The sequence below is a fragment of the Aethalodelphis obliquidens genome, unplaced genomic scaffold, assembly GCF_003676395.1.
Source record: "Aethalodelphis obliquidens isolate GAN/ISIS:26980383/991018 unplaced genomic scaffold, ASM367639v1 scaffold87, whole genome shotgun sequence".
Taxonomy (NCBI): Eukaryota; Metazoa; Chordata; class Mammalia; order Artiodactyla; family Delphinidae; genus Aethalodelphis; species Aethalodelphis obliquidens.
The window spans coordinates 2272652-2299903 of record NW_020838031.1 but is presented as its reverse complement, the minus strand read 5'-3'; the positions used below and the strand labels follow the sequence as shown (position 1 = coordinate 2299903).

General features: G+C 53.3%; 2 protein-coding genes across 9 annotated transcripts in view; one reads left to right on the top strand and one right to left on the bottom strand.

The window, feature by feature from the left end:
- Positions 1 to 3222: 3222 nt before the first annotated feature.
- On the top strand, positions 3223 to 12150 carry AGT (angiotensinogen). The gene is made up of 4 exons (XM_027094117.1): positions 3223 to 4160; positions 7184 to 7451; positions 9081 to 9225; positions 9890 to 12150. The coding sequence occupies exons 1-4, from the start codon at positions 3332 to 3334 to the stop codon at positions 10079 to 10081; spliced, it is 1434 nt and encodes a 477-aa protein (XP_026949918.1). The 5' UTR covers positions 3223 to 3331; the 3' UTR covers positions 10082 to 12150.
- A 106-nt stretch (positions 12151 to 12256) lies between these two features.
- Positions 12257 to 27252, bottom strand: part of COG2 (component of oligomeric golgi complex 2) — a 43467-nt gene continuing 28471 nt past the window's right edge. For 3 of the 8 annotated variants that reach the window (XM_027094109.1, XM_027094114.1, XM_027094115.1), the window contains 8 exons: positions 23897 to 23958; positions 22526 to 22677; positions 20702 to 20899; positions 19773 to 19845; positions 19330 to 19472; positions 17595 to 17734; positions 16184 to 16367; positions 12530 to 13862 (listed from right to left, as the gene is read on the bottom strand). In XM_027094109.1, coding sequence (XP_026949910.1) covers positions 13563 to 13862; positions 16184 to 16367; positions 17595 to 17734; positions 19330 to 19472; positions 19773 to 19845; positions 20702 to 20899; positions 22526 to 22677; positions 23897 to 23958 — 1252 coding nt within the window. In that variant the 3' untranslated portion in view covers positions 12530 to 13562. The other 5 variants (XM_027094111.1, XM_027094110.1, XM_027094112.1 and 2 more) reach the window with 5 other exon arrangements.

The following is a 27252-nucleotide window of genomic DNA, read 5'->3' as shown; positions in this document are numbered from 1 at the left end:
GACCCCAAGTGAGAGCCAGCGGCAGGCTCGGAAATCACCTGGAACGGTGCTATGCCCCCAGGACGCCAGCAGGGGGCTGCGATCACCTGCCTGGCCCCCACCCGGGACCCTCAGGCCGGTCGCTGAAGGGGTGCCGCATGCTCGGGCCCCAGCGCTTTCCCCGGCGACCTGACTTGCTGTGGCCTTTTACATCCTTTTACACGAGACGTCAGCCGGCAACTTGGGCCGGCGTACCAGGAGGGCCTATGAAGAAGGGAGAATCTTCCGTCCCTTGTTTCCGTGTCGTGTGGTTCCTCGTGAGAACAGTGGGTTGTGTCAAATGCCTTGGAAGGAGGGGAGGCAGGGGCTGAGACCAGAGGTCAAAGTTCCCTTGGCAACCCGGCGCCTAGAGCAGGGCGAGCACACAACGCGTGGGGGCTGGCTGCCGAGGGCAGTTGCAGTCAGCACGCCTGGGGCAGGAAAGCACGCTGACCGGCCGTGCATGGGTGTGCGGGAAGCGTCCAGGCCTCGAGGTGACCTGGAGGCGGAGGCGACGTCCCACAGCTCCAAGGAGGCCCAGGCCAGCTCTGGGAGGGCAGCGGGGTGGCGGGTGGGGGGGAGCTGAGCAGTAGCCTGGTAGCACAGCACACCCCTTCAGAACCACGAGGGAGGTGTCGGTAAAAATGGCTAGAACTGAATGAAGCCGTACAGGCGGCATTCGCCCTCTCAGTGAGAACCATCACAGAATAAACGGGCAGAGCTGCCCAGGGGCCTCCGCTCCCAGGGGTTCGGCCCACTGCCGTGCTCTTGGCCAGAGGTGAGGCTGGGGCAGGGTCGCAGGGCCCTTGAGCCCAAAGGGTGCTGGAGACTGTCCCGCCCGCCCCGGGTGACCCGTGTCTCAGGAGAGGCTCTAAACCATTGCGGCGCATCCGTGTCGCCTGGGAGAACGCGACCCAGACCAGTGAAATCGGGCTGTTGGTGGGTGGGGCTTGGCGGGGTGACAGAGCTCCTCGGGGATTCCACTCGCAGGGAAGAGGGAGCTGGTGTGGGGTTGACGCAGGTGAGGGATGCCTGGGCTTCCCCGGGCTGAGCCCACGGTGCTTCGTCCCAGCTGCATGTTGAGACCACTGGGAGACTAAAATCCCCTCCCCAGACCCCTCCCCAGGGCCACTTAGCTAGCATCTCTGGTGGTGAGGCCCAGGGCTTCATACTTTCTGAGGCTTCCCGGGTGAGTCCCCTGAGAACCGGGGGAGAGTAAAGTAAGTTGGAATCGGTTGTCTGCTCTATCCTTGCTGTATGACCTTGGGAACATTTCTCCACACCTTAGAACTCCCCTTTGTGTGTCTGCAAAGGAGGGAAACAATTCCTTCCTTACGCGATCGTGGAATGGTTAGATAGGATGATCTATGGGAAAGGGCTTTGGTGAACTGTCACGTACCAAATATAAGGTCTCCTTTCTTAGATTATACACCAGAGCTGGGAAACGAGGGGAACATTCCCCAGGGATACTACACAGCTGGATTGCTCTTGCCAGGCTGATTTATAACACAGGAAGAACCTGTGTGTGTGTTAGTCTTGTACTCCAAGCTGGTGTACCACCTACCCTGGGGCTTGGAGGCCCACAAAGACCTGCCGTCTGCCCCACGTTTTGTTCTCTGGGGAAAACTGATAGCCATAACCATGTGGGCATATTAGTGCCGTGGGCTGCCACGAGTACCACACGCTGGGGTCTTAAACAACGGAAATCTATTTTCTCCTGATTCTGGAGGCTGGAAGTCCGAGATCAAGATGTTGGCAGGGGTGGCTTCTTCTGAGGCCTCTCTCCTTGGCCTGCAGGACGGTCTCCTGGCCGCCTTCTTGTATTTTCGAGTAGTCCTCCCTGTCTGTGTTTTAATCTCCTCTTCGTATAAGGACACCAGTCAGATTGGATTAGGGCCACCCTGATGGCCTCATTTAACCTACACTACTTCTTTAAAGACTCTGTCTCCAAATATAGTCACTTTAAAATATATTTTTAAAAATATTTATTTATTTTTATTTTTTTGTTTTGGCCGCGTCGGGTCTGAGTTGCGGCACGTGGGATCTTCCGTTGCGGCGAGCGGGCTTCTCTCTAGTCACGGTGCGTGGGCTTAGTTGCCCTGCAGCACGTGGAATCTTAGTTCCCCGACCAGGGATCGAACCTGCGTCCCCTGCACTGAGAGTCGGATTCTTAACCACTGGACCACCAGGGAAGTCCCTAAATATAGTCACACTTTGAGGCACTGGGGGTCAGGACTTTGTTGACGAAAATAATCGATAAACAATCTATATTAGGAATAGAAAACTCTTTGATTTGAGCCAAACTGGGGACTATAGCAGGGAGACACAGATACAGGAAGCACTTGAATTGGGTTCCACCAGGCAACAAAATAGAGGAGGATTGTAAAGGCAAAAACTGCAAAATTACATAAGCTGTTGGTCAAGAATTAGGACGGGCACTGGCGAGAAGTAAGGGTGTTTGTTTAGCAAGGATTGGTTGGGGTCCAAAAAGGTTGCATAGTTACAAGGGGAGACCTTGAGACCATAAGGCTGCAGCTGGCCCCTGCTAGCTGATAGGATTTTGAGAATGGCTGGTGGTGTCCTTGAGTCTGATAGAGTTCAGAAAATTCAAGTTCTCAGTGATGCAGGAACATGTCTGAAACCACAACTGCAGTGGCCACCCAGCTCCACTTTGGATAAGCCAGAATGACTTCCCCATACCTCAGTATGTAAACATGTCTCCCATCAACTTCAACATTTGGATTTTTTAATTTTTGCATAAATATCATGATACTTTTTTACTCAAAGTGTTCCTTTAAAAATAAGTTAAAATGTTTCCAGATTACTCTTCTGTTAAACATGTAATTATGACCAAAGCATCATATCACTAATTAGCACAAGGTAAAAATAATACAAGCCACTCACATATTCTTGAAGAAAAATGCTTGCGATATTTTGTGAAAACATTTGTTTACATTTTTTACTTGACTTCATGAGCCATTTCATATTTTTTCTTTAAAATCTACAAATGTCTTCATATTCAGGCATCCTCACCACTCTAAAATGTAAACAAAACAAAACCCAAACCCAGCCCCCAAATAAAACCCCACGAAAGCACGACTCAGCCCACGACAGTGCGGTTTGCACTGGGATCATATACATAGATATTTTCCGCAGAGCTCTGAACCACTTCCTCTCCGACATTTGTTAAGATGTGGAGGGATTTCTCCTGTGCTGACTGGTTGTAGGGAATACGGCTAGAGGGCATTCAATAATCCTCTTTCACCCTTCACAAAATATTTCAGGGTCCGCAGAAGTGAGCACCCCGTCAGAGATGGTTCCTGCTGGCCTGAGCCTGGGGGCCTCCGTCCTTTGCCTCTTGGCCTGGGCTCGCCTGGCCCCTGCAGACCGGGTGTATATACACCCCTTCCACCTCCTTGTTTACAGCAAGAGCAGCTGTGACCAGCTGGAGAAACCCAGGGCGGAGTCGCCCCCAGACCCAACCTTCACACCTGTCCCGATTCAGGCCAAGTCGTCCGCCGTGGACGAGCAGGCCCTGCGGGAGCAGCTGGTTCGAGCCACCCAGCAGCTGGAGGCCGAAGAGCGGCTGCGGGCCGTGAAGGTGGGGGTGTTGCTCAACTTCATGGGCTTCCACATGTACAAGATGCTGAGCGAGACACGGAGCGCGGCCAGCGGGGCTGTGCTCTCCCCGGTGGCTCTCTTTGGCACCCTGACCTCTTTCTACCTGGGGGCCTTGGACCCCACGGCCAGCAGACTACAGGCGTTCCTGGGCGTCCCGGGGGAGGATCAGGGCTGCACCTCCCGGCTGGATGGTCACAAGGTCCTCTCCGCCCTGCAGACCATCCAGGGCCTCCTGGTGGCCCAGGGCGGGGCCGGCAGCCAGGCCAGGCTGCTCCTGTCCACGGTGGTCGGGCTGTTCACGGCCCCTGGCCTGCGCCTGAAGCAGCCATTCGTGCAGGGCCTGTCTTTCATCTCCCCTGTCACCCTCTCCCGCTCGCTAGACTTGTCCACGGACCCAGATCTCGCTGCTGAGAAGATCAACAGGTTCATGCAGGCTGTGACGGGGTGGGAGATGGACAGGCCCCTGACAGGGGTCAACCCAGACAGCACCCTGCTCTTCAACACTTACGTCCACTTCCAAGGTAAGGCCAGCCCTCGGGGGGGCTCTGCCCCCGGCCGGTGCAGGAGGGTGGCAGGTCTTTGTCTGTACGGACTTCGTGTCCGACGTCTCAGTTCAGCTGAGCAGGGCTGGGCCTGGAGAGGGGCAGGGTAGCAGATGTGGAGAAGTACCTGGGGCCGCCCTCACGGAGGACGCAGTGGCTGCCCCACTGGGCTCCATGGATGGGCACTGGCCGAGCCTCCGCCTCCCCCGTTGCTGCCCTACTATGTGCAGCTACTGCACTGCATCCTTTTACTTTCATCACTGAATCCCCTCGTGACGCGGCGAGAGGTGTGATTTGCCTTCGTTTACCAGTGAGGAAACAGACTCAGAGAAACAAAGGGACCGGTCCCAGGTTCTAAACTCACGTCTCGTGGCCGTGGCCCAGCTCCACGCTCAGAAGGGACGGGTTCCTGTCTGTTGAGAAGATCAAGGGCTCTCGTCCTTGAGAAGGTCACTGTCCCATGCAAAAATAACCAGTTTGCTTACATCACTTTCATATTGAGAGAGGTTATCACCAAAAAAAATGCCTAAGACACAGGCTGTTCATTCATTCGAAAACAATCGTTGAGGATGTAGTACTTGTAGGACTCTGAGCTGGCGCCTCAGAGGGGACAAGCAGGGAGGCTGCACAGGCCCCGCCCCCAGCTTGCTGACTGTGGTTTACCAGAAAGCTGGATCCCCCGGACCAGTGCCTCAGCCCCAGAGCTGCAGGTAAGGCGCTCTGGGAAGGTGGCCCGGGGCTCAGCGCACTCGGCGAGGGGCGTCACCTGGGAGAGGACAGAAGGAAGGCCTGGGAAGTGGCACAAGGCTGCCAAGGTCAGGGCGAGGAACCAGAACAGGAGTGGCTTTGTTTGGCCTGAGCTCAGAAGGAGAGAATGGGACAGTGTTAGGCAAGGCCACAAAGATGGGTCAGGGCCAGACTTTGAGACTTTGGATGTGATGCTGGGAGTTTGGAGCTGTGGGTGTCTGGGAGCTGAGTGGCAGACTTTCTGCACAGAGGTCATCCCTGGCCTGCACTGTGGGGACTGGAGGCTGGGAGAGTGGTTGGAAGGTTACGCAATCGCCCGGCAAACTCTCCTGGGAGCAGGCCCTGAGGTCTCGGCTCTGTGAACGGAGGAGCGGGCTGAGGAGGGCTGCGCGTGAGGTGCTATCGGGACCTGCAACCTAGCAGAGCCGAGAGACAAGGAAGGCGGTCGGAGGGCAGGGCTGTGGGGACAGGCGAAGGCTGAACAGAGCGCGGTCCTTTCCTTACTCTGACAATATCCTGGAAGGCTGAAAATCTACAAAGAAAAGGCCTCCAGCCTGCCTTTGGGAGCAGGGGGAAGGTGCTAACCCCAGGAGGGCGCAGGTCCCCGCGCTGACAGGTCCCGGGAGCAGAGTCCAGGCAGGGGCCATGCAGCCAGGGGTGGCCGCACCCCATGGAGGGTGGAGGGGGCCTGTGAGCTCGGCCCGCCGTCCCTAAGAGGAGCCTGGGAGGAGAGCTTAATGCGAAAGGCCTGCCCCCCAAAAGGCAGAGCCAGAGAGCCACTGGCACCAGAAAGGGCCTCACCAGTTTTCCTAACCTGGCGAGACGTCCTTAATCTCTGGATGAGAACAGGGTGCTGTGTTCTTCAGTCAAGCAGAGAGTAGCGGGCAGCCACCTTCGTTTCAGACTCCCGTATCTTTTTTGGAGGCAGCATCCTTCTTTCCCTTTTAGTTTGTTGGTGGAAAAAATTTAGTCCTTCTTTCCCTACACACTAACCAGCCGCCTGCCAGGTCTGTGGGCCGGCGTGGAGGTGCCCTGGGGAGCCAGAGGACGGACACCGCAGCTCCTCGTGAGCAGCCCTCCCGAAGCCGAGCTTGTCTGTACACACAGGGCTCCAAGGATGGAGGATAGGGCTGGGTGCCCTGGCCACTCCCTCCTCACAAGACCCAGGCTCCCTGTCCCCAGCTCCCTCACCCCTTTCCTTGGAGACCTCAGGCTCAATGAGAAGGGACCGCTGACTCATTTAAGTCACCTCTGCTCGGATCTCCCAAGTGCCAGGTGCCCCAGGGCCACTCTGCGATGGGCTCATCTCTCAACCTCACCTGTTCTCCCAGGGACAACCACACTGGGCCGTTCAAGGGCACTGGGATGACCGCAGAGGAGGGATGTGCTGGTGCGCCCCCAGGTGCCAGCGCCTTCAGCGAGCTGCTCAGCAACAGCTCAGCTCCGCAAGCCCCATGCCACAGCCCGCCCCTGGGAGTGGCAGGGGGCAGGGAGGGCTCGGCCCCTTCAGGGCGCAGCACACAGGTAGCACGTAGCACTTCCGCTCATACCCACTGGTCACCGGATCATCTGTCCGTCCCCAGCAGCACCGAGAAACGTGGAACGATTCCGTACGCTGGTGTAACGGTGGACACGCCTTGAGCGTCTGTCCAAACCTGTAAAACGTCCAGCACCAGGCGTGAACTGTGTGAACTCTGGAACCCTGGGTGACGATGATGTGGCCACATCGGTTCCTCAGTGTTACCCAACGTACCGTCTAGCGGGGATGCTGGTCGTAGGGGGGCTGTGTGCTGGGGAGGGGGGAGTAGCGGACATACAGGAAAGACCTGCACTTTTCTCGTAATTTTGCCGTGAACCTAAACGGCTCTAAGAAATAAAGTGGTTCTTCTGGTTTGTTGTTTGTTTTTTAAAGTGAGCATGGCAGAGCCCAGGCTTGGGGCCAGGACAGCTCTGGGTCTGAGTTTACCTGGTTATTAGCGCAGTAGGGTCCTCGAGCTCAGCTCCTTTGTGGGCCTCAGGTTGGGGCCTGGTGTGGACTACACCTTCAACAGTGGCAGTTGGTGGATTTTGCAGGAGGAAGAATTGATGGTCAGGGGTCCTGGGGCTGAACTTCGGGGGCCAGGAAAGTGCAGAGCAGCCTGGGCTGGGGAAGGGGAGGGGGAGGGGAGGGGAGGGGAAGGGGGTCTGCGGCCCAGCCCTGCCCCACGCCTTCCCTCTCCTGACTCTTGCCTTCCTGTCTCCTGCCGGGTCCCCAGGAAAGATGAAGGGGTTCTCCCTGCTGCCGGGGCTCCAGGAGTTCTGGGTGGACAACACCACCTCCGTGTCGGTCCCTATGCTCTCGGGCATCGGCACCTTCCACTACTGGAGCGACACCCAGAACAACCTCTCTGTGACCCGCGTGCCCCTCAGCGCCAATGCCTGCCTGCTGCTCATCCGGCCGCACCACGCTCCCGACTTGCGGCAGGTGGAGGCCCTCACCTTCCAGCACAACTTCCTGACCCTGATGAAGAATCTCTCTCCCCGGTACGGCTCCGGGAAACTGCTTGGACCCTCCTGGGCTGCGCCCCTGGAGTGGGGAGCTGCATGGACGGCTCTGCTTGGGCGGTGGGGGGCATGGGTGGCCACGGGCGCGGTGTGGGCCGAGCCCTGGGCGCCCAGCGGGTAGGGTGGCGATGGTGCCTGAGCGCCCTCCACCCACCAGTGCACCCTCCATCCGTGGACCCAGCTCTCTGGGTCCCTCTCTGGGTGCAGGAGAGGCAGGGGAGGAGGCCCGCTTTTCCCCATGCTTCCGTTCACCCGCAGGCTTGGGCGGCCCACGGTCAGTACTCCCTCTGAGAGGGGACCTTTGCCGTGTGTGATCCGCTGCATTCCAACAGCTTCCTGGGGGCTGACTTTCCAGGAGCCCTGGGACCCCTTCAAGAGCCCTGGGAGTAGGCGGGCTTTCTCGGGGTGCTGCTCTTGACTCCAGGACTCCCCTAGTTTGCTGCCTGGGTCATCTGTTCCTCTTTCCTACTGCGACTGGGGCATCAGGCTTGCTTACGTATCAGGCCCAGAGCAGCGGGTCCAGATTCTGAGACAGGCACCAAGGGGCACAGAGGGCCTCCTGAGGTCAACTCTTTTTAAGTCATTTTTTAAAAACTGTGGTAAACACATAACATAGAATTTACCACCCGAGCCATTTTATAGTGTATATCTCTGTGGCATCAATACCTTCACGTTTTTGTGCTACCGACCATCTGTCTCCAGAAACTTTTCATCTTCCCAAACTGAAGCTCTGTCCCCATTAATCACTAACAACTCCTCATTTCCCCTCGCTGCAGCCCCTGGCGACCACCCTTCCACTTTGTCTCTATGAACTCGACTCCTCTGTGTACCTCCTATAAGTGGCATCACATAGTATTTGTCCTTTCGTGTTGGGCTTATTTCACGGAGCATAATGTCCTCAAGCCTCATGCATGTTGTATCACGTGTCAGAACGTCCTTCCTCTTTGGGGCTGGGTAGTATTCCAGTGTGGTATCTGCCACGGTCTGTTTATCCAGCCACCCGCTGATGGACACCTGGGTCACTTCCACCTTTTGGCTGTTGTGAATAGCGCTGCTCTGGACATGGGTGTACTGTCAACCCTGTAAGGGTCTGGTGCATCACTGGAAACATCTATGGGCTCTCAGGGTTGCCCAAGGAAGGCAGAGGTAGTACATGGAGGTGAACTGACTTGACATAAGTGACATGCCCGGCACAGAGGCTGACATCGTACCCTCTCCCCCTCCCACGGGGAGCTCACCACTGAAAGGTAGTAAGACACGACACGTTATTCTAGAGGACAGCGTTTTAAAATTAACCAACGAGTATGCTTTCAACGCAGCCAACCTAAAAAAGGAGTAGAAAAAAGAATAGACAACTATTCACATCAACCCCCAGAGAGCACCGTTGTTAAATACTGAACATCCCTCCCACAGAATTTCAAAGAAAATGAAGGTTTTTTAAATTGTATTTGTTGCTGAAAATTTTCCCGAGACACCCTAGCTGGGTGAGGCTAGCAAACGCCCCCTCATTCGGGGACACATGCCACTCGGCTTCCCGGGTCTTCCGTGAGTCCGGTGTGGCCTGGGGCCTCACAGCTGGAGTTTGGTAACCGTGTGTCATCTCCCCAGGGCCATCCACCTGACCATGCCCCAGCTGACACTGAAAGGGTCCTACGACCTGCAGGACCTGCTTGCCCAGACCAAACTGCCCGCCCTGCTGGGCGCTGAGGCAAACCTGGGCAAAATCAGCGATGCCAACCTCAGAGTTGGAAAGGTACCGTGCCGCCGGCGTCTGTGCCTGACGTGGGCTCTGTGTTCCCGGAGTCAGGAGGCACGGGTGGGAGGGACACAGAGGTGGCCCGGGGGTAGGAGGAGAGAGAGGAGGGTGTGGCCGGGCGGCTGGGGGCCCAGGGTGGCAGAGAAGTGACCGGAGCTCTCTGGGGCTTGCCAGGGACAGCTGGAGAGCGGCAAACCTCTCCCCACCACGTGCTCTGGGCTCTGTCCCACCTGCCCAGCCTCGGGTCCTCCCCAGATTCTACAGCAGGGTCGGGACGGGGACCCAGAGACTAGTGCCTCTAGGCCGGCTGCTGGCCCTGCCACACGGCTCCTGGCTTCAGGGACGCACTTAGCAGCAGATGGACGGTCCTGGGGCACAGGGGGCGATGGACGCCCGCAACCGAGAAATGCCTGCACGCTGGGAGGGAGGGGAGGCCGGGTGGCTCACAGTCCTGGGCCCGGAGCCCTCTGTGCTGAGTTCGCAGAGAGAAGCACCTGCCCGGGACAGCAGGGAAAGGTGGAGACGGGCGGGTTTGGGGGACACTTTGGGGAGGAGCCATCACATGGTGAGAGTCAGGCCGAGGGAGGGCGGGCAGGCTGGAGAGCGGTCCTCCCCCAGGCCCGGGCCTTCAGGAGCAACCCCCAGGCTTGCTGCTTTGCAGGTGCTGAACAGCGTTCTCTTTGAGCTAAAAGCAGACGAGGGAGAGCAGCCCACGGAGTCTGCACCACAGCCAGCTGGGCCCGAGGTCTTGGAGGTGACCCTGAACAGCCCATTCCTGTTGGCCGTCTTGGAGCGAGACTCGGCTGCCCTGCACTTCCTGGGCCGCGTGTCCAACCCGCAGAGCGCTGTGTGAGGCCCGCTGCCGTGTGTCACCGCCGGTGTCACCACCCGTCCCCGTTCTCTTCCACGGCGTCCACCTGGGGCCGAGAGCGGCCGCTCCTCCTGGGAAACGCGCGCTGTGTACAATGAGCATCCTTCTCAGGCGGCTGGGGGGATGCAGGGCCATGAGCCCGTGTTCGGTACAGGCCACTGCTCCTGAAAGAGCTTGAACACACCAGCTTGTTTTTGAAACCCAAAATGCTTTCCTTTTTCATCGAGGACAGAAATCGGGCTTTAAAATTAAAACATCCCTTTCTCATTGCCCCAGGCTCACCTTTGGCTTATTGAGTGTGACGATGACCTGCAAGTGGTCCATGATGCGTTCCTTTCTCTGGGTTTCTCAGCTTTTCTTTCCCCTGATACTTGTGGTTTTTGAAAAACACATTACGAAAAACAACACAAGCGTCTGAATGTACGTTAGACTGTAATCCCATGGCTGGCTATCACTGCGGTGTTAATAAATGTCTTGCAACAGTAAGCAAAAATGAAAACCTCTTTCACTCAGCAGCAGCAGCGGGACTAATGTGTGCAAGGCAGCTGACAGGCTGTACCGACAAAAGGGCCTTTTCGGCCTTGGAGCCGTGTCTGGACGGGGCTTTCGTGGAAGGCACAGGCTGTCCTCGCCTCATCTGGACAAGTTCCAGGTGCGCAGACCAGCTGCGCGGAGCCCGCTGGGAAGCACCGGGCGGCAGACAGCCAGGCCCTTCCTCCCGGACACGTCCCGGGACTGCTGCTTTCAGAGGCTGGGCTCGGAAGGTGGAGAGAAAACTTCACCCGTGAACGTGGGCACATCCCTCTCCGTCTGCTGAGTGCCTGCCTGTCCCCCACTTTCTAAGTCTCAGGCAGAGCCCGAGAGGGAGGTGGGCCCTCGCAGGCTGGCCCATGCTGCTCGCCCCCAACTGTGGAATGCACGCAGAGCACCTTCAGTCCCTGCCTTCCATGAACACTGAAAGGACTAAGCTGTCTTGAAGTGTGGCCACTACCCATAAGGGCCAAGGAGCAGGGGAGGGAGCCGGAGGCTCGAGGGCTGGGAGTGGACGGCGTCTTTGCTCTGCTTGTAGGAGCTGCCCCGCCCACCCCAGACTGGGCCCCTGCATCCGCTCCAAGGGCCCGGCTCTTCCGGACGGAACTGTGGCAACGGGGTGGGCGTCTGCTCCTCCGACCACCGAGGCCGGCAGGGGACAGCAGCTCAGCTTCTCTCCCCACACGCCCAAGCCCCCCTCTGTAGTCTAAACACCTCTCCCTAGTTTCAATGTCAGGGGAGACCGCTGTCCTTCCCAGCCGTCTAGTCTGCTGCGTCGGGCACATGAGAGGCATCCCAGAGATGGGCGGCTGGGCAGGAAGCCCAGCTCCAACACTTACGAACTGCTGTGTGCCCCAGATCCAGTTACTTTGCCTCTCTGGGCCTCCCTGCCTTTATTTGTAAAATGGGAAACACCTGAATGAATAACTGAATAACCACCACCAATACATCAATGGCCCTCAGTCCACACAAAGGCCACGACCTCCCTGTCTGGAAGTCCTGCTCCGCAAAAGTACGGCAGGAAGGGGGTGCCTATCTGTGGGCAGCTGTGGCAGGCTAAATAATGGCACCCAAAGACGCCCAGGTCCCAATCCCTAGAACCTCTGAATGTGACCTTAGATGGCAAAGGGGGCTTTGCAGATGTGATTAAAGGCCTTCAGGCGAGAAGGTGATCCTGGATTATCTGCGTGGGCCCTGGGTGCAGTCACAGGTCTCCTTTTAAGAGGGAGGAACAGAGAGACTAGAGGAGGAGAAGGGAGATGCGACACGGGGCCACAGGGCAAGGAGTGAGGACAGCCCCGCGGAGCTGCACAGGAAGGGCAGGGTCCTCCGCTAGCATCCGGGGGAGCACGGCCCTGGGAGCCTAGGAGAAAGGCAGGCCCGCAGGCCCCGCCCAGACCTCCTGAGTCGGAATCTGTATCTTTGCAGGAGGCCCGGGGATCACCTAGAATTTAGCACTGCTTTAAGCGATGCTCAAAACCTCCCCTCCAAGCACATGCTTCTAGACGGGAACGTGGCCACCACCCGTCAGGACCCACCACTTGGAGTTAGGGTCTCGAGGGGACAGAAGCATCTGCAAATCAGAACCACAACCATCATGGTGTCTTCTGTAATTCCTAAAACAACTTCAGACGAAAAACGGTTTTTATTTTCAAAACAGGTGCTGACTACTGGATTCAGAGCTGCCTTTCAAAACAATCCTCCCAGCACATGCCTTCCTGCATCTGACAAATATCTGTGAGGGCCGCTGGGTGCCCAGCTTTGGCTGAAGTCGCCTGGATAGACCTGGGGCAGCCCCACCACGGCGGCCAGAGGACGAGGATGCTTGTGCTCTGGCCTTACTTCCAAAAGCAACCGGCAGGACACTAGCGGACTCGCCGCTCTCCGCTCCGGCAGGACACTAACGGACTCGCCGCTCTCCGCTCCGGAGCTCTTTCAGATGCGCAGAAGGCTCAGGATGCTGCAAGGATACTCAGGACCGGCGTCTTGTGCACCACTTGACACAAAGGATTAACGGGTTAACGGTAGGGGTTGGTTTCTCTTACACATTTCTGCAGCCAACCGTGCGTCTTCCTGGGGTTGCGAAGTGCGTATCCAGAGACAAGGTCATCATCTGACAACTACAGGTCCCTTCAATCTGACATTCCAGCTGGGCACGAGCCCCGGCCCAAGGACGGCCAGGGAACGCGCCTCACGGCCCCCGAGGGATGTCATCAGATCCCAAACCTGTTACCGACTCAACTCCTTAATTTCTGTTTCCTCACCTGCAAACTGGGAACAACAGTGCTGGAGTTGGAGGGGCTAATAAACTGTATCCCTGTCCACCACGTCCTGAAACAACCGATAAAGGCAAAGCAGCCGGGGAGATGGGGACAGCGCCAGAGCCTATCGCTGACTGAGACCGGGCCACGTGGCTGCCGAGGCCCCGAGGGAGCCCGCGCGACGCGGAGGCAGTGATGCAGCGCGTGCAGCGCACCCCGTTACGCCGAGCTGCAGGCTCGCCTCCTGGCACGAGGCCGCGCCCCAACTCCCAGGTGTGCGTGCAGCTCCGGGGCGGCGCCGAGGGGCCGGCTCTCCCCGCCCCGGCCCCTGCTGCCCACGGGCCCAGCACCGCACAATGGGGCGCCGGCGCCCCCGGCCAAGCGGGCTCAGCCCCTTCGCACCAGTCCCTCCCACGGTCTCACTCGCCCTCCTGCGCCTCTGGCCAGCTTCCTAATGTTGCGCAGAGTTAGGACGCCCATCCGTCCAAGGGCGGGGCCCTCCCTGCGGGGAGCGGAGGAGGCCAGAGCGCTGCCCAGCTGCGCCCACTGCTCTCCCGGGGGCTCCCCTCCCCTCCCCTCCCCCGCCCATGCTCTGGCTCCACCGCCCAATCCCCGCTGATGCCTCCCAGGTCTGCTCCCTTAACTCCCGGTCACCCTTCTCCCCCACAGAGCTAACCTTCGACCAGACTGAGCCACGAGGAAACGCAAAGGCAGAGCAGGAGGCGTACCTGCTCTCGCATCGTCGTTGGGCTGAAGGGGCCCGTGCCACGGCCCGGCACGAGCGCTCGCACGCGCGTGTGAACCTGCGAACCGACGAACCAGCCACGCGCTTTCAGTACCTCTTTCCAGCACTCCCAACTCTTCTCCCTCCCCGACACGCAGGCGTCGGTTGCCGGGAAGGTGCGTCGGGTCACCCTCCCCTGCACCAGAACTGCCATGCGCCTGAAGGGAGGCTCTGGGTGGACAGGACCCTGCAGGTGCCAAGAAGAGGGGACGTGTCGTCAGAGGCATGACTGCGGAGGGGCATCTGACTTGTGCGGAATTCACACATTAGAGGTACACAGGCTTTGGCAGACTCTTCTTTTATTTAGGAGACCGATCCCCCCGCTGGTTCTTGCTCCTGACAGAGGCCTGGGTGACCTGCACTCTTCCTGAACGCCTAACGGGGGAGGGGGAGCCACCAGGACTGCGTCTTCCAGAAAGTCAGCAAGTGGGCAGTTACTTGCATTGTGGAGAAGGGCGTTTGCACACAGTATGGTCACCCCTCTGCAGCCGGCCACTTCTAACTGCAGGATCAGGGAGACGACTTTTTATATTCATATATATATTTCCTTGAATCATATTTTAGAAATCAGCTCTGCCACGCTAAGATTTACGATAAAAATAAAATAATTTGCTCTGTAAACTATAGTAGAAAGTTGCAAATGTCTTAGTTAAAAACTATCTTCCATACAACGGAAAAAGGCTTTTGTATTCTTTCTGGGTGAAAGAAAACCCAAATACGCTGCGGTGGGAGGCCGTCCTGGCGCGTTGCTGGGACCCTGTGCAAGCGCTTCTTGGCTGCAGGCCATGAGAGAACAGAGCCGCTTTCTTCCGTGCAGGCGCGAGGCCCGACTTCCTCTCCCCTGGGCTCTTCCAAGATGCTTAAGGCTGCCCCGCCGTTGCCTGGTCCTTCGCAGCGGCAACAAGCTCTGTAAGAGCTGGAAAGCTTCTTATGTCCTTTGTCCGCAGGCCTATCTTTTCGATCTGCAAAGGCCACGGGGATGAATCAAGTTACTGCGATGTGAGCTGAACGTGGAGAAGACCCTTACAAAGAAGGAAACAAAACACGCACCCTCACCTCACCCTCCACGGAACCAGGAAAGGGCAGCTCCCTAGTGACTGGTAGGATATTTCTTCCTTTCAAATAAATGCAGTAAAAAAAAATTTCCTTATTGTAGAATTTATTTCGGGGGGTCATTCTAAGAAGCCAGTGTTAAGTTATCTCAGTTCATTAAATCAGACTCTCACCAGGATAAGAGCCTCTTTTGCGGACTGGAAGAGAAAATTCACACTAAGAGAAATAATAAAGTAATTTTTTAACTGAAGCATTTTCAAAAAACAACTGGCCTGAGACCTTCATTTCTTAGTGTGTCATCCACAAGCCTTTCTTAGAAGCTGATGCAGTCAGACAGCTTTGCACAGCAGCTGCTGTGGATTATTTCAGTGCCAGAGACGCAGCATGCAGCGTCCCTCCCACCTTAACCCAACAGCTGTCAGGAACTACACGCGCACGCGTGCACAAGCGGACCTGGAAAAACCCAGACAGAGTATCGAGTCTCTGCCGGCGTGCTGTGGCTCGTCTGGGGGCTGGGGTCGAGGACTGCCTTTTCCTTCCCTCCCCGGCCCACAACTCTTTTGCTTGTTTGCTCTTCACGTGTCTATAACCAACTTTCCTGCCTGTCAAAAGACTTCTAAGTTTCTCTTGAGAAATAAAGAAACAAGGCAATGGACTTCTGCCAGAATGCATCTCTAAATTCACCCGAAAGGGGAAAAATTCAGATTTTTAGTGATGACCCTGAACTGTATGAAAGAGTGACTAGAAAACAAGGCATCTTCTGATGGGAATGTTATGATCCCACTTTTTCTCTAGCAAAAAGGTCTTCCTTGAGGATCTACTGCTATAGAAAACCTAAGCAGTTGACAAAGCCAGTTTCTGAACAGCCCAAAGCTCTGACAGTCTGTGAGGACAGAAGGCCGTGCGTGGAATCCACACCTGCCCCTACGTGACGGTACCTACGTGAATGTCCACACGCCGTGACACAAAAATCTGTGTTTTATAGAAAACCTACAAAACACAGGCAGGGAAGCAAGGAAGCTGTGCTGAGACATTTTTCAAGCACCGCACTGAGAAGTCAACGGCCTAACCCTTCTCCTAAAGTCAAACTAACAAATATCTCAAAAGACCCTCATCTGGCACCCGTGACGTATCAGGCACGTTCCAGGCAGTGGACCAAAAGGACACCATCTCTGCCCATGGGCACAGCCCCAGTGGCTTCGGGAACATGAATGCCAGCGAGCCAAGAGGATGTCAATTCCCTGGACCTCAAAAAGCCTGTCTTTTCTTTCTCATGTTCCCTAGGGGCCCATCCTCTTCCTTCAAGCGTCTGGGGCCCTGGCCCTCTTTTCCAGCACCGGGAATGGACTCCCGGCTCCTCCCAGCATCTCTGGGCTCAGGCGCACCACCAGCTGGCTGCCAGGCCCTCGGAGTGTGGAGTCAGGCCCCCTGGAAGGACGGCGGCGCTCGGGTCACCTGCTCTCCTAAATATGCGACGTCCAAGGCCAACTGCAGCCTGATCTTGTCGTCGTCACTCATGCCGCCGCCACTGGGCCCGGCGGGGGTGGCGGGAGCGGTCCTCCTGGCTTGTTTCAGCCTCTTCAGGCTCTCCTCCATCTTCCTCACGGAGTTCAGGACGTCCGACACGGTCTCATAGTACCTTGAGCACGAGACACACAGACTGGTGAAAGAGACACAACGCCAAACACGCCCGCGAGCTTTGTGGACCAAAACAGGGATTTTTAAGATAAAAATTCAATTCCAGTAAAAAAAAAAAACGACCAGCCATGGTAAATACTGTTTCTCAAGACTGAAAGAAAAACAGGGTCTTGACTGTCTAGCACTGCATCCTGTCGGAACATAACAACTATGTACATGAATTCTGTCTAAACTTTCAGTCCTGAACACTAAGCAAGAATCACAGGCTAAACTAAACTCTCTTTCTCATATCAAGGGTGAACAGCTGCAGCTCGTTCCCCAATGCAAGGAACAAACTCATTTACCATCAGTTCTAGGAACAGCTCATCTTTTAAAAAGTATTTCAGAACTTTTAAATAAAACTAATTGCCTTTAAATATTTTCAATATAATTTCCAAATTATAAATGAGTTATATTTCAAAATTTGTTTACAAGCTGGTTATCTGGAATATATTTCCCCACAGAAACAGTATTATAACTCATTGTTATGTTCTAAGTTAACTCACAAATGCTGCTTAACTCATAACTGGTCGAAAGAAACAAAATAGTACTGTGAAATTAATAATTTTAAAAAATCCAACAGTAAAATCAAATAATATACTTTCTGACACAACTCAGTGCTGGATTTGGGGAAAAGTAGGGGGAATCGGAAACGAAGAGATGCACGACCACAGTGATACTGAACACCTCCCCTTTTCTCATTAGTTTTAGGATTTTGACACCCATCCTTCAGCAGTTGTAATTACACTGCACAATGAGTGTTTTCGCTTCCTTGATTACACGGGTCTCCCCAGCGCAAGTCTGCTGATTACGTGGCATGACTGGAGCCATCATGGACTGACAGAGCTGAAGAGAAAGGACCTGAAAGGAGAAAGCGTGCCTGGACTCGCAGAACATTCCTGCATGAAGCAACGTTAAGGACAGTCCAAGGCAGTGTGCCGGGGGGACTGTGCAATGTGCCGGGGGCCCCGAAAGGTGTGTGAGCTGGGAGAGGCCAGGCAGAGCCTTGGATGGGGTGGAGCGAGCACAGTCAGGGAGGGACTGAGTGCCCGCACCCTGCCTTGTCCAGCGATGAGGCCACTGGATGTTCTTACTACCTTATCTACAAGCAGCCTGTGATGGTCCCAGTGATGTCTGACTTAGGGCTTTTCTAAGCAAGTCCAGAATAGTCCGCTTTTAAGTTACTTACTTATGCGTGCTCTCAGAGAGAGCGCCTTCTAACCACTGCTGAATTATGGCTTGTTTGAGCTTATCCTTGTGCCCGCTCTGAAGCTGGTACAACGGCTTCAGAGCACTGTCCACATAAGAGGAGGCTGTCGTTGGCACCTCCTGGAATAACGTTGGTAGGGGTTAAAGATGAACAGAAAAAAAAAAAAGAGGAAAGAGAGTAAGTTACCCAAACCTCACGTTCAAAAGGGCATTATGCAGGTACCAGTTTTGAGACACATACAAGCGTTGTCCACAGAAAGACCCCTGGAGACCAAGAGGGAGCCGTGGAGAGACAGCCGGGGAGGACGATGCCCGGAGCGACTGGACTCAGGCTCCCTAACCTGCTGTCCACACAGATCACCTGGCCGCCCTGTTAATTCCGGGTCTGATTCGGTGTGTGTTGCAGGGAGGGGAACGGGGCCAAGTTTTGAGATGGCACATTTCTAACAAGCTCCCACCAGCGACCGTCTGCTGCTGGCCAACAGACCACCACGTGAGAGCTTAGGATCTAGGGTGTCTGACTTTTCTTAGTTTTGGTTTCTTCATCCGTGATAAGGACACGGACGCTCACTCTGTAGGACTAATGAGGGTATAAAGTCTTTAGCACGGTGTCTGACCTACGATGCAAGCGCTCGGTAAATGTAACACCCCGTTGAAGAGAAAAGGAAAAGTTGCTAGATTCCTAAAGGAAAAGTAATGAATTTGGCAAAATAAAACAGGTCTCTCCCACTTCAGACCAGAAAATCGGGAGATAAGGTACTCTTGCTAGAAATGGGAATTCTGCTGGAGTGTCCCAGTTTTTAAAAGGAAAAGGAGAACAGCCCCAGCGGAGGTGAGCTGGGTCTCAGCTCAGCACTCAGCCCAGCCGCTCGCTGCACCCAGAACACCGGCAGGGCGGGACGAGTAACCCCGACAGCAGCAGACCAGACAGCAGCAGACCAGGCTGCAGGCTCAGCGCACAACAAAGACGCGGCCCCGCCCAGGCGTGTCTGTAGGAACTCCGGGATATTCCAAAGGAGCACAATGCTGCAGGAGATTCTCACAGTTCCTGAGAATAATTTCAGTTGTAAATGGCCTAAAATCCAACTATCCAACTGGGAGAAAAGAAAATCTAGAGGGAAAATAAGTGAGAACTGACAAGAATGAAATGAGCATAAATAAACGCATGAAAATGGGAGTTCAAGAGGGAAAATTAAAACGCTGGTAAAAACAAATCCCCCCAAATCCCCATTCTACAAAGTGAGGACGCAGAACTCGACTTTGAACACCAGTGTGAGCTTAATTTTTCACCTTATAAATGCCTTTAATATTTTTTAATGCAGCTTTTTTTTATACCTTACCTAGTAAAAGACAGGAGAAAGCAGGTACTTCCAATGACAATATAAAAGAAATAAGGTAAATTCAAATCTTTTCAAGTATAAGATATGAAGACCAAAAGAAGGGTCGGACTTAAAAGTATTTTATTAAAATGCTTTCTCTGAAGATACGGTTTTTCCTTAAGGCCAGAAGTCCATGCTGTGCAAGTCCAACTACCTCAGTTGTGTCTGTGCCACATCTACTGAGGAGCCCCCTTCTCACGAATAGGGTTTCTCTCCAGGAGACGGATTCTCCCCCCGAGCACCTATTTCTGTCCCTCGCCTAACCAGTTCCTCCCTCTCTGGCCTTCCTGATATACATTTCCCAACCTCGAAACCCTTTTCAGTGAGGGCACTGACCTTGTTGGTTCTTCGGTACAGCCTGGGAACCTCCAGGGCACTTTTCAGGTGACTGAAGCAAGACTCACTCAAGTCCTGGGTGACTCTGTCACTCAAGGCAGGCACACAGGCAGACAGAGATAGCCGGGAGTCCTCCAGGGCTGCTGCACAGACAGAAGCATGTGTTTAATCACACTATCCAGGCCCAGGGGTGAATTCTATTTTAAACACCGTCAACATATTTAGAGAGCATACTACACCAAACCAAACCAAATCAAATCATTAGAATTCAACAAAATATCTCATCCAAGGAAGTTATAAACACAGAACAGAATACAGAAACCACCAAGGACTTACAACTAGAGAAGAAAACGGTGAGTTAAAATTTATCCTACGGTCTCTAAAATTCTATTGTAAATTATTTCTTATTCAAAGATTTGCTGAATCTAAAGATTCATTTTTACCTGAGATAGAAGAAAAATTCTTAAAGCCAATCACTTCAAGTTTTGGCCTGATTGTTTCCAAGAGCTCTGGAAGCTGAAATAAATATGCACTTTATATATTCAGTTACTTTTTATAAATCAAAGGAAGAGTCAATTCTTTATGCATCTACGAACTCTAGAATATTATTAATGAACGATAAAACTAAACTCAGAACTTCCAGTGGTTTTCATCAGAAGAAAACAAAATTCCTAATTAATGCTTTCACTATGAAAGAATCCAACAGCATGGAAAATAGCATTTTCACGGCTATTAACAGACCCAGAAAACATGCGAAATCCTTTTCTATTCTGCAGCTCTCCCCAGTACCAAAAAAACACATGGTAAAGACCACGTTTTTGCTCCAAACATACAATATCTGTCCAAGCACCACAAAATATTCAAACTTGAGAAAAGCAGAATTGCATATCACAGCGCTTAAACACATTCATCCCACAAAGTTCTGTTAATGGTAAAAGCAAGAACATGGAATCTATTTGGAGAAAACAGGAAGACGTGTTAATAGGTCAGCACTTTCAAAGTATAACTGAAGATTACATATTACCCTGAAATACTGGGTAAGTGAATTAGAAACGATTAAAATCCAACCACTAAAGGTCATGCCTGCACAGAGTAAGCGGAGCTAACGCAAGAAACGGCGGTGCCTGGCGTGCTGCTAGACTGTGGCGTCACTGCTGAAGGGAAGCCGAGGCTCCGGGCTAGCACATCCTAGGCGGGACTGGCAAGCACGGGGGAGCGAGCACGCCGGGCAGGGAAACGAGAGCAACACCCAGAAGCGAGGTGAACGGACGTGCTCTCAGGGTGCTCTGGACCCACAGTTCTAAGCCCCGTGAGGCCAGCCGCTGCAAACATTGAAGCCGGTACTTAGAACTCCTCCGGGACACAGGCTCACCTGCTCCTGAAGCCTGTCCAGGTCTGCGACCACGTAAACAAGCTGAGTGCTGGAGACGGGGACGACGGGCTTCGTCTCGGAAGGGCCGCTTCCTCGGTCTTCGCAGTTTCCTTGGGCGACGGAAGGATCTTTGCTGCCAGTTCCCGAAGGCTTTTTAATATCCTTGGCACTTTCATTAGAGATGGGCCTGAGTAAAAGCTGAACAAAAGGGTTTCAACGATTAAATGTGTTTCCACCAGCAAGATACATGCGCATTTATACAGGTCAGTGACTCACCATAAAATGTCAGCTGTCTACAAAGGATTCCGTGAAAGTTTACTCATGACAAACACCACAGCCCTCTCCCCAGGCAGGCGTGGAAAACAGAGAAACAGGACGAACTGCAACCCCCTGTGCATTTCCCCTCCTTAGGTAACAGGCAGAAATGAAACCACAGGCCCCTAAACTAAAGGAAAATTAAGATGTGGAACATCATAGGTTTTAAAAAATTAATTAACTGCTTAAGGTAAATAATGTACGGTATCTGCTTAATAAATTTATCATCATCATAAGGGTAAAAAAATCAAAATCTAAACCTTAATTATGCTTCAAATAACACAAACGACAGAAGTGTTCTTTGCATAATGGATTTTTGCTACAAGGGGAAAAAACCTATGAGACGTGCACTGGGATCGAGAAAAGAACGGAATATTCTGGATGTGAGAAGAACTGCTGGCTAGCATCTTGCTTGGGCGTGGCGTAGCAGGCCCAGGCCTAACAGAAGTGTACCAACCCGACCGTGCCCAGGAACGGCACGGTCTTCGTGAACAGTTTCATGGAGCACGGTGGTCTCCTGAGACCCCTCTGAGCAGAGAGAGGCAAAGGCGGAGGAGGAAAGGAACTGCCGTGGAGTGCCCCTGTCTGCCAGGCCCCTTGGTTATCAGTTTGCTGGTCAAACCTCTCTCTACTCCTCACGACAAGCACAGAGAGAAGCTGTTTTCCTCCTTTACAGATGAAGAATCTGAGACTCAATTTCCCTAAGACCACGAAATTAGATAAGGAGTGGCAGAGCCAAGGTCTGACGCTGTCACAAGCCTGCGCTCTTTCCGCTGAGACCCTCTGCTCCAGATGACAGAGTGCTTTCCTCTCCATGGATGAGGCCTTCCTCGTGTCGTCTTCCCTAAGCTTCTGCTCACATCTCTTTTATACTCATCACCTTGCCGTGGCTGGGGGGTGCGTCTGTCACTGAGCTGTCCGTGCAGCAGGCATCTCTGAGACACGGGCGCAGGGCCTGGCGGGGCTGGGGGCTCAGCAGGGGACCACACGAGTACTCCCGTGGCTTTACACACAATATCTAATAAACCATCAGAGGCGTGCGGACGCTTAATGCATCCAACTACTACTTCTGAAATGGAGGGAAGGTTAATTAATTTTACTACCTTTTAATCTCAACCACTTGGAGTTTTTACACTTCCAAAGACTAGGTACTAAAGTACGCATTTTAAAAATCATTTTCATTAGAATCATTTCATTAGAAATTTTCATTTCTGTTTTAGTCTGGAGGCAAAGATCCTGGTTTTCAGAAGGGAAAAGTGTGGTGGCCGGTGAGGGCTTTTCCAAACGACAAACCACTGACCACGTGACAGCAGACGCCCCTCGAGGCCACACGTACGAGTGAAAAGGAAACCCAGAAGCGGAATTGGGTAGCCACTGAGAAGCTGGCCTGCAGTCCCCGCATCAACCTCTCATGACAACACGGCCTTTAAGACTCTCAGCACGTTCGGCTTCACCCATCTTTAATTCGTTTCAGCCTCGATTAGGGATGAGCCACCCGCCAGCCCTCACCTCCTTGACAAACACGGAGTACCGTGCGAGAATCTGCAGAGTGAGTCTCCACAGACGATGCACCAGCAACGGCAAGAACATCTGGTCAGACCAACACCTCTGCAGGCTGCTCCACGTCCTGTGAGAAGCCAAGAGGCAATACGAACTTCCAGCTAGACAAAAAACATACGGTTAAGGAATCTCAGCTGAAGGGCCAACGGCTAAAATCTTCCACGTACACCCCAAGGGTGAAGGCAGCGGCCTTCTTGTCAGCAAAGCTCTAGGGAGGTCCTTCTACTTTTACATGGCTCCCCTCCCAGGCATCTGACAGGCATTAGCCATAAGCGGCGTTCAGAATCGCCAGCCAGCAGACACTTCGTACCAGATCAACAAGCACAAGCTGGAGAGGCAGCCACTGGCAAGGGTTTCACCTTCGGTTCTGAATTTGTCCTGTCTTCTCCTTCCCTCCTGAATACGCTATTTCAACACAGGATGTCGATTACATATGGCCATTTTGGGCAAAAACAGCTGGAAACTAACTTTGAGGCTAAAAGAGTGCAGTTTAGATGGAACTTGGCTGCACGAAAGGGAGCAGAAAGCGGAGTGGAGCTGCCCCAAGACCCTTGCGGCTATAGGAACAGCCACCTACTAGGTGAGTGGCCACCAGGCATGGCTACAACGTGACACAGGTGAACGAGGCTGTAGGGATGCAAATGATGCAAACGTGTCTGCAAAGTGTATCCTAACCCCGGTCACCTGCGCACTGTCCCAGGACTGGCCCAAGGGCTCTGGAGGCCCGGGGCAAGGAGCCCCCGCTGTGAGCCATCGCCCCCCACCCCCCCACCCCACCCCCGCCCAGAGGGAAGGCCACCCTGGTCCTTCACCTCAGCTTCGGAGAGAAGTGGAGCGTGGCCACTTGGCTACAAAAAGGGCTGCTCCCTTAAGCACAGCAGCAGTTATATCCCCTTGACACGTTATACTGAGGAATGAAAATGAGGTCTCCTTCCTGTGTTCTTAAAGCAGCGTTTTTATCATCTCTGTACAGCAAGAAGCTCTATAAACCTTTTTTTTTTTTGCGGTACGCGGGCCTCTCACTGCCGTGGCCTCTCCCGTTGCGGAGCACAGGCTCCGGAAGCGCAGGCTCAGCGGCCATGGCTCACGGGGCACGAACTCGTGTCCCCTGCATCGGCAGGCGGACTCTCAACCACTGCGCCACCAGGGAAGCCCTATAAACCCTTTTTAAAAAAAGAAGTTAAAGTACACCTTTGGGTCTAACTTACTGGAAGACAGGAAAAGGTGAAAGAGCCCCCAGGGTACTGAGGTCCCCAAGATGACTTGGTGAGCCTACTTAACTCAGTGACAGCCTGTCATTTGTCACTTTGAGGAAGTTACCTGGTGCGTCTTCCAGGACATCTGTAAGTGCTGCTTCTAAGGATCCCGCTATTTCTCTAAATCTGAGAGAAAAACAAGAGTGTAAACTGTTGTTTTCTCTGCTGCAGGCGGCTGTCCCACCAATCCTCCCCTCTCCCCACGAAACAGGACCTTCCTCCACTGGCTTGTTGGTGAGGCCAGCACTGTCAGAGATGCCGCACCAGCCCTGATGCCTGTTCTCCAGACTTTTTTTTACCGAGCAGGAAATAAACGTGTCTCAATTAATCCACTAGGAAGCCATTTCTGGCAAGTCCCACCAGCTATAATCAGGTAATCACTTCAAGGCCGTACGACTGGTTTTTCCAATGCCCTTACATCAGCCCTATCAGAAGAAAGTGAATGTCCCCCAAACTAAGAAATGAGAAAGCCGTATTCTGTGTCTTTGATTGCAGCTTGAGAAAGATCACTGAAGGTAGAGGCAGTTACACCAGAACAGCTCTCTGCCTGGCGCTCCTCGAACATCTGCTGCCCTGCTGCTGGTCTCTCACGTTGTCATGGTAACTGGCCCGCCGGCCCCGAGGCTCAAGATCTGCTTCCTGATGGGTTTTCTTTTTCCTCTGCTGGCCCACTTGTGCCCTCATACCATCCTGTCACAGACTTCTATTTTAATGACTAGTGTGGACACATTTTTATGACTCTGAAATGAAAACTTTGTGTGTGTGTGTATTTCCTTAACTAGCTGCTTACGTAGCATCTTTCTTCCCAACTATATAGCTCTTCCATCTTCATACTTTCTTTACCATACACTCTTCTGTCACCTGCTAGCTCCTTTGCTAGCAATAAATTCTGACACATGCTGCAATTTACTGAAGTCGTAATTCTGGTTTTTGGATAGCACTCACGTGCTTTTTAAAAGCAGTTCAGAGGCTGGTTTTCAGGAGTAAAAGCACTTCACACAAGGAGCAGCCACCCCGTCCGCCACAAAGGTGCGAGTGGCTGACAGCGGAGGACTCTGGACCGCCCTGGCCACTGGAGCTGGCCGGTGCCTGCAGCGTCCCTACACCACAGGGAGGGAAAGGACTCGCCCTCTGCCCCGCGAAGCCTGCGAAAGGCTAGTCTCTCCAAGCAGCAGGGAGAGGCAGAGAGAGAGCAAGTGATAGAAGGCAAGCGGGGAACAGAAGAGAGCGCCGGGGCCCAGCGAAGGAGGCGGTGGCCCCGAGCACAGTGAGGACGGGGAGGGGCTGCCCCGCAGTGGAGGGAGCAAACCAGCACCTGCGTCAGCCTCAGACCCTCAGCCCACCTTTCCTCCAAATCCGCAAAACACGGAAAAGGCCTGACAGTTAACACAGCACCATTTACAACGGGAACACCAGGCCCCAAGGAAGGGAAGGGCCTGTAAACGCGCAGCACATCCACGCTGAGCGCAGCATGAAGAGAGGTCAGCTCGAAGCTCTGCAGCCATGGGAAGAGCAGGTATAGTTCAGTGTAAGTAAAGACACGGGATAAAATTACATGTACGTCTGTGACAATTCTGATGAACACACAAACGAGAAAGTGCAAGAAAAATGCAGCAGACCCGACAGCAGTGCATTTCACACAGACGTGCTGACTGCGTGGGACCAGCTGTTGGACCCTTGAAAGGAAAGCTGTCTATGTCACGTGACCCAGCTGTCCCCTTAGCCCCAAGGGCCAGGAGCCCAGCACCAGCCCCTGGCACAGCCTTGCTGAGCAGTAGCTTCCAGGATTGAAGTGATACGTTATACTTCTTAGAAAAGAAACAAAGTGAGATGTTACTTTGGTGGAATTTGAAAAGTTGTGCTGTAGTCTTCATGTGTATATGGGATGCTATTCTACTCTTGATAGGAGATTTGTAAGAAAGGCAACCCCAAATACAAACACTCCCAAATTCTTACATTTGGGTTTGGGGAGGGTCTGGAGACGCACTTCCCAACGCATGTCTCTACTTCGCGCAGGCACACACTTGCGGAGGGTGGAGGGAAAGGAAGGTACGTTAGTGCCACACGGACTCCATGTCATAAAGGAGCTACACCATGCTCAGCGCGTGCTGAACGTGACAGACACAGAACACACATGTGACCGTCCTGGGAGCATATAACATTCTAGCGAGATTTCAATTAAAAAAGACCTAACGCTTTGCCTGTGGCATTTAAAGGGCGACCAGCCCAGTTTCCAGGCAGCCACTGATTCGCTACCATTTGAGACTGCTCTGCGCACATGTACATTTAATCTCTTCCTATGAGAAACGGAGTCCTAACCCTACTTTCCGATACTCCTGTAAGAACAAATGAAGCGCAGACACAGTAGGGTACCGGGGCAGGAGGGGTGCACAAGTGCTCACAGAACGGTGTGTGTGGGCCAGGGCTGCCTTTTTCCTGAAGGTGACGGGGATGCAGGCATAGAGTCAGACCCGGGAGCATCCACCTGTTACTGAGGGTGCAATATTAATACTTCTTCCTAGAAACATGTCAACACACCATCACCCCACTGGCTTTTTAGGCTTACTTTAAATGACCCTGAGGTGAATCAGGTAACACTACAACTCTGACCCCAGCGGTGTTCGCAAAACATTCTGTCATCCCTCAGAATAAACAATCTAATGCCTGATAAAAATCAACAGAACGGTGTCCCATAAAGTATTACTTGAATTTATTTCTTAAACGGAAAAGCAGATGTATTGAAAGTTATGAAGTTCCACACTTCATAACTCAAGCATATTTTTTTTTAAATTTTACACATTTTAAATAAAACTGTTTACAAAGAAAAGTTAACCAATCCCTTTGAATGCTATGGCTAAAATCTGCTGAAGGTGAAAACGTCTTTCAGGGAACTGGCTGAGTTCCGACAGAGTTTAAGGCTCAATCTCAGCTTTGAGAGAACATATAACGAGAGGAGAACCTGCCGAGGCCGGGCTGTGCCGCCCCTGCGGGGCCCAGAGCTCCAGGAAGCAAGGTGACAGTGCAAGATTACCAAGCATGGGGCCCTGGGGTCCGGGGAAAACGACTAGAAAAGAGGGGTTCGGAGGCAGTAGACTGGAGTATGGGCTGATGGCATTGGATATCCAAAGCAATCTAACTTTGAACCTGGACTACAAAAGACATGGGACAGTTGAAACATTATTTCTCTACTGCAGTCTTATGCTATGAAATGATGCTTCACCATTTTAAATTCTTCTCACAAACCAAAAGGGCTTCTTGCCCTGGCTTAGTTTGATCACCACGTAACGACTACTTCCCACGCAGTCCATGAGTATCTTACACAAAAAAAATCCTTAATTTCCTACCTACAGGATAATGTAACCTTGAAAAATTAAGCATAAAACCCAGTATTGTGTGTAAAAGGGCATCTTACTAACAGTC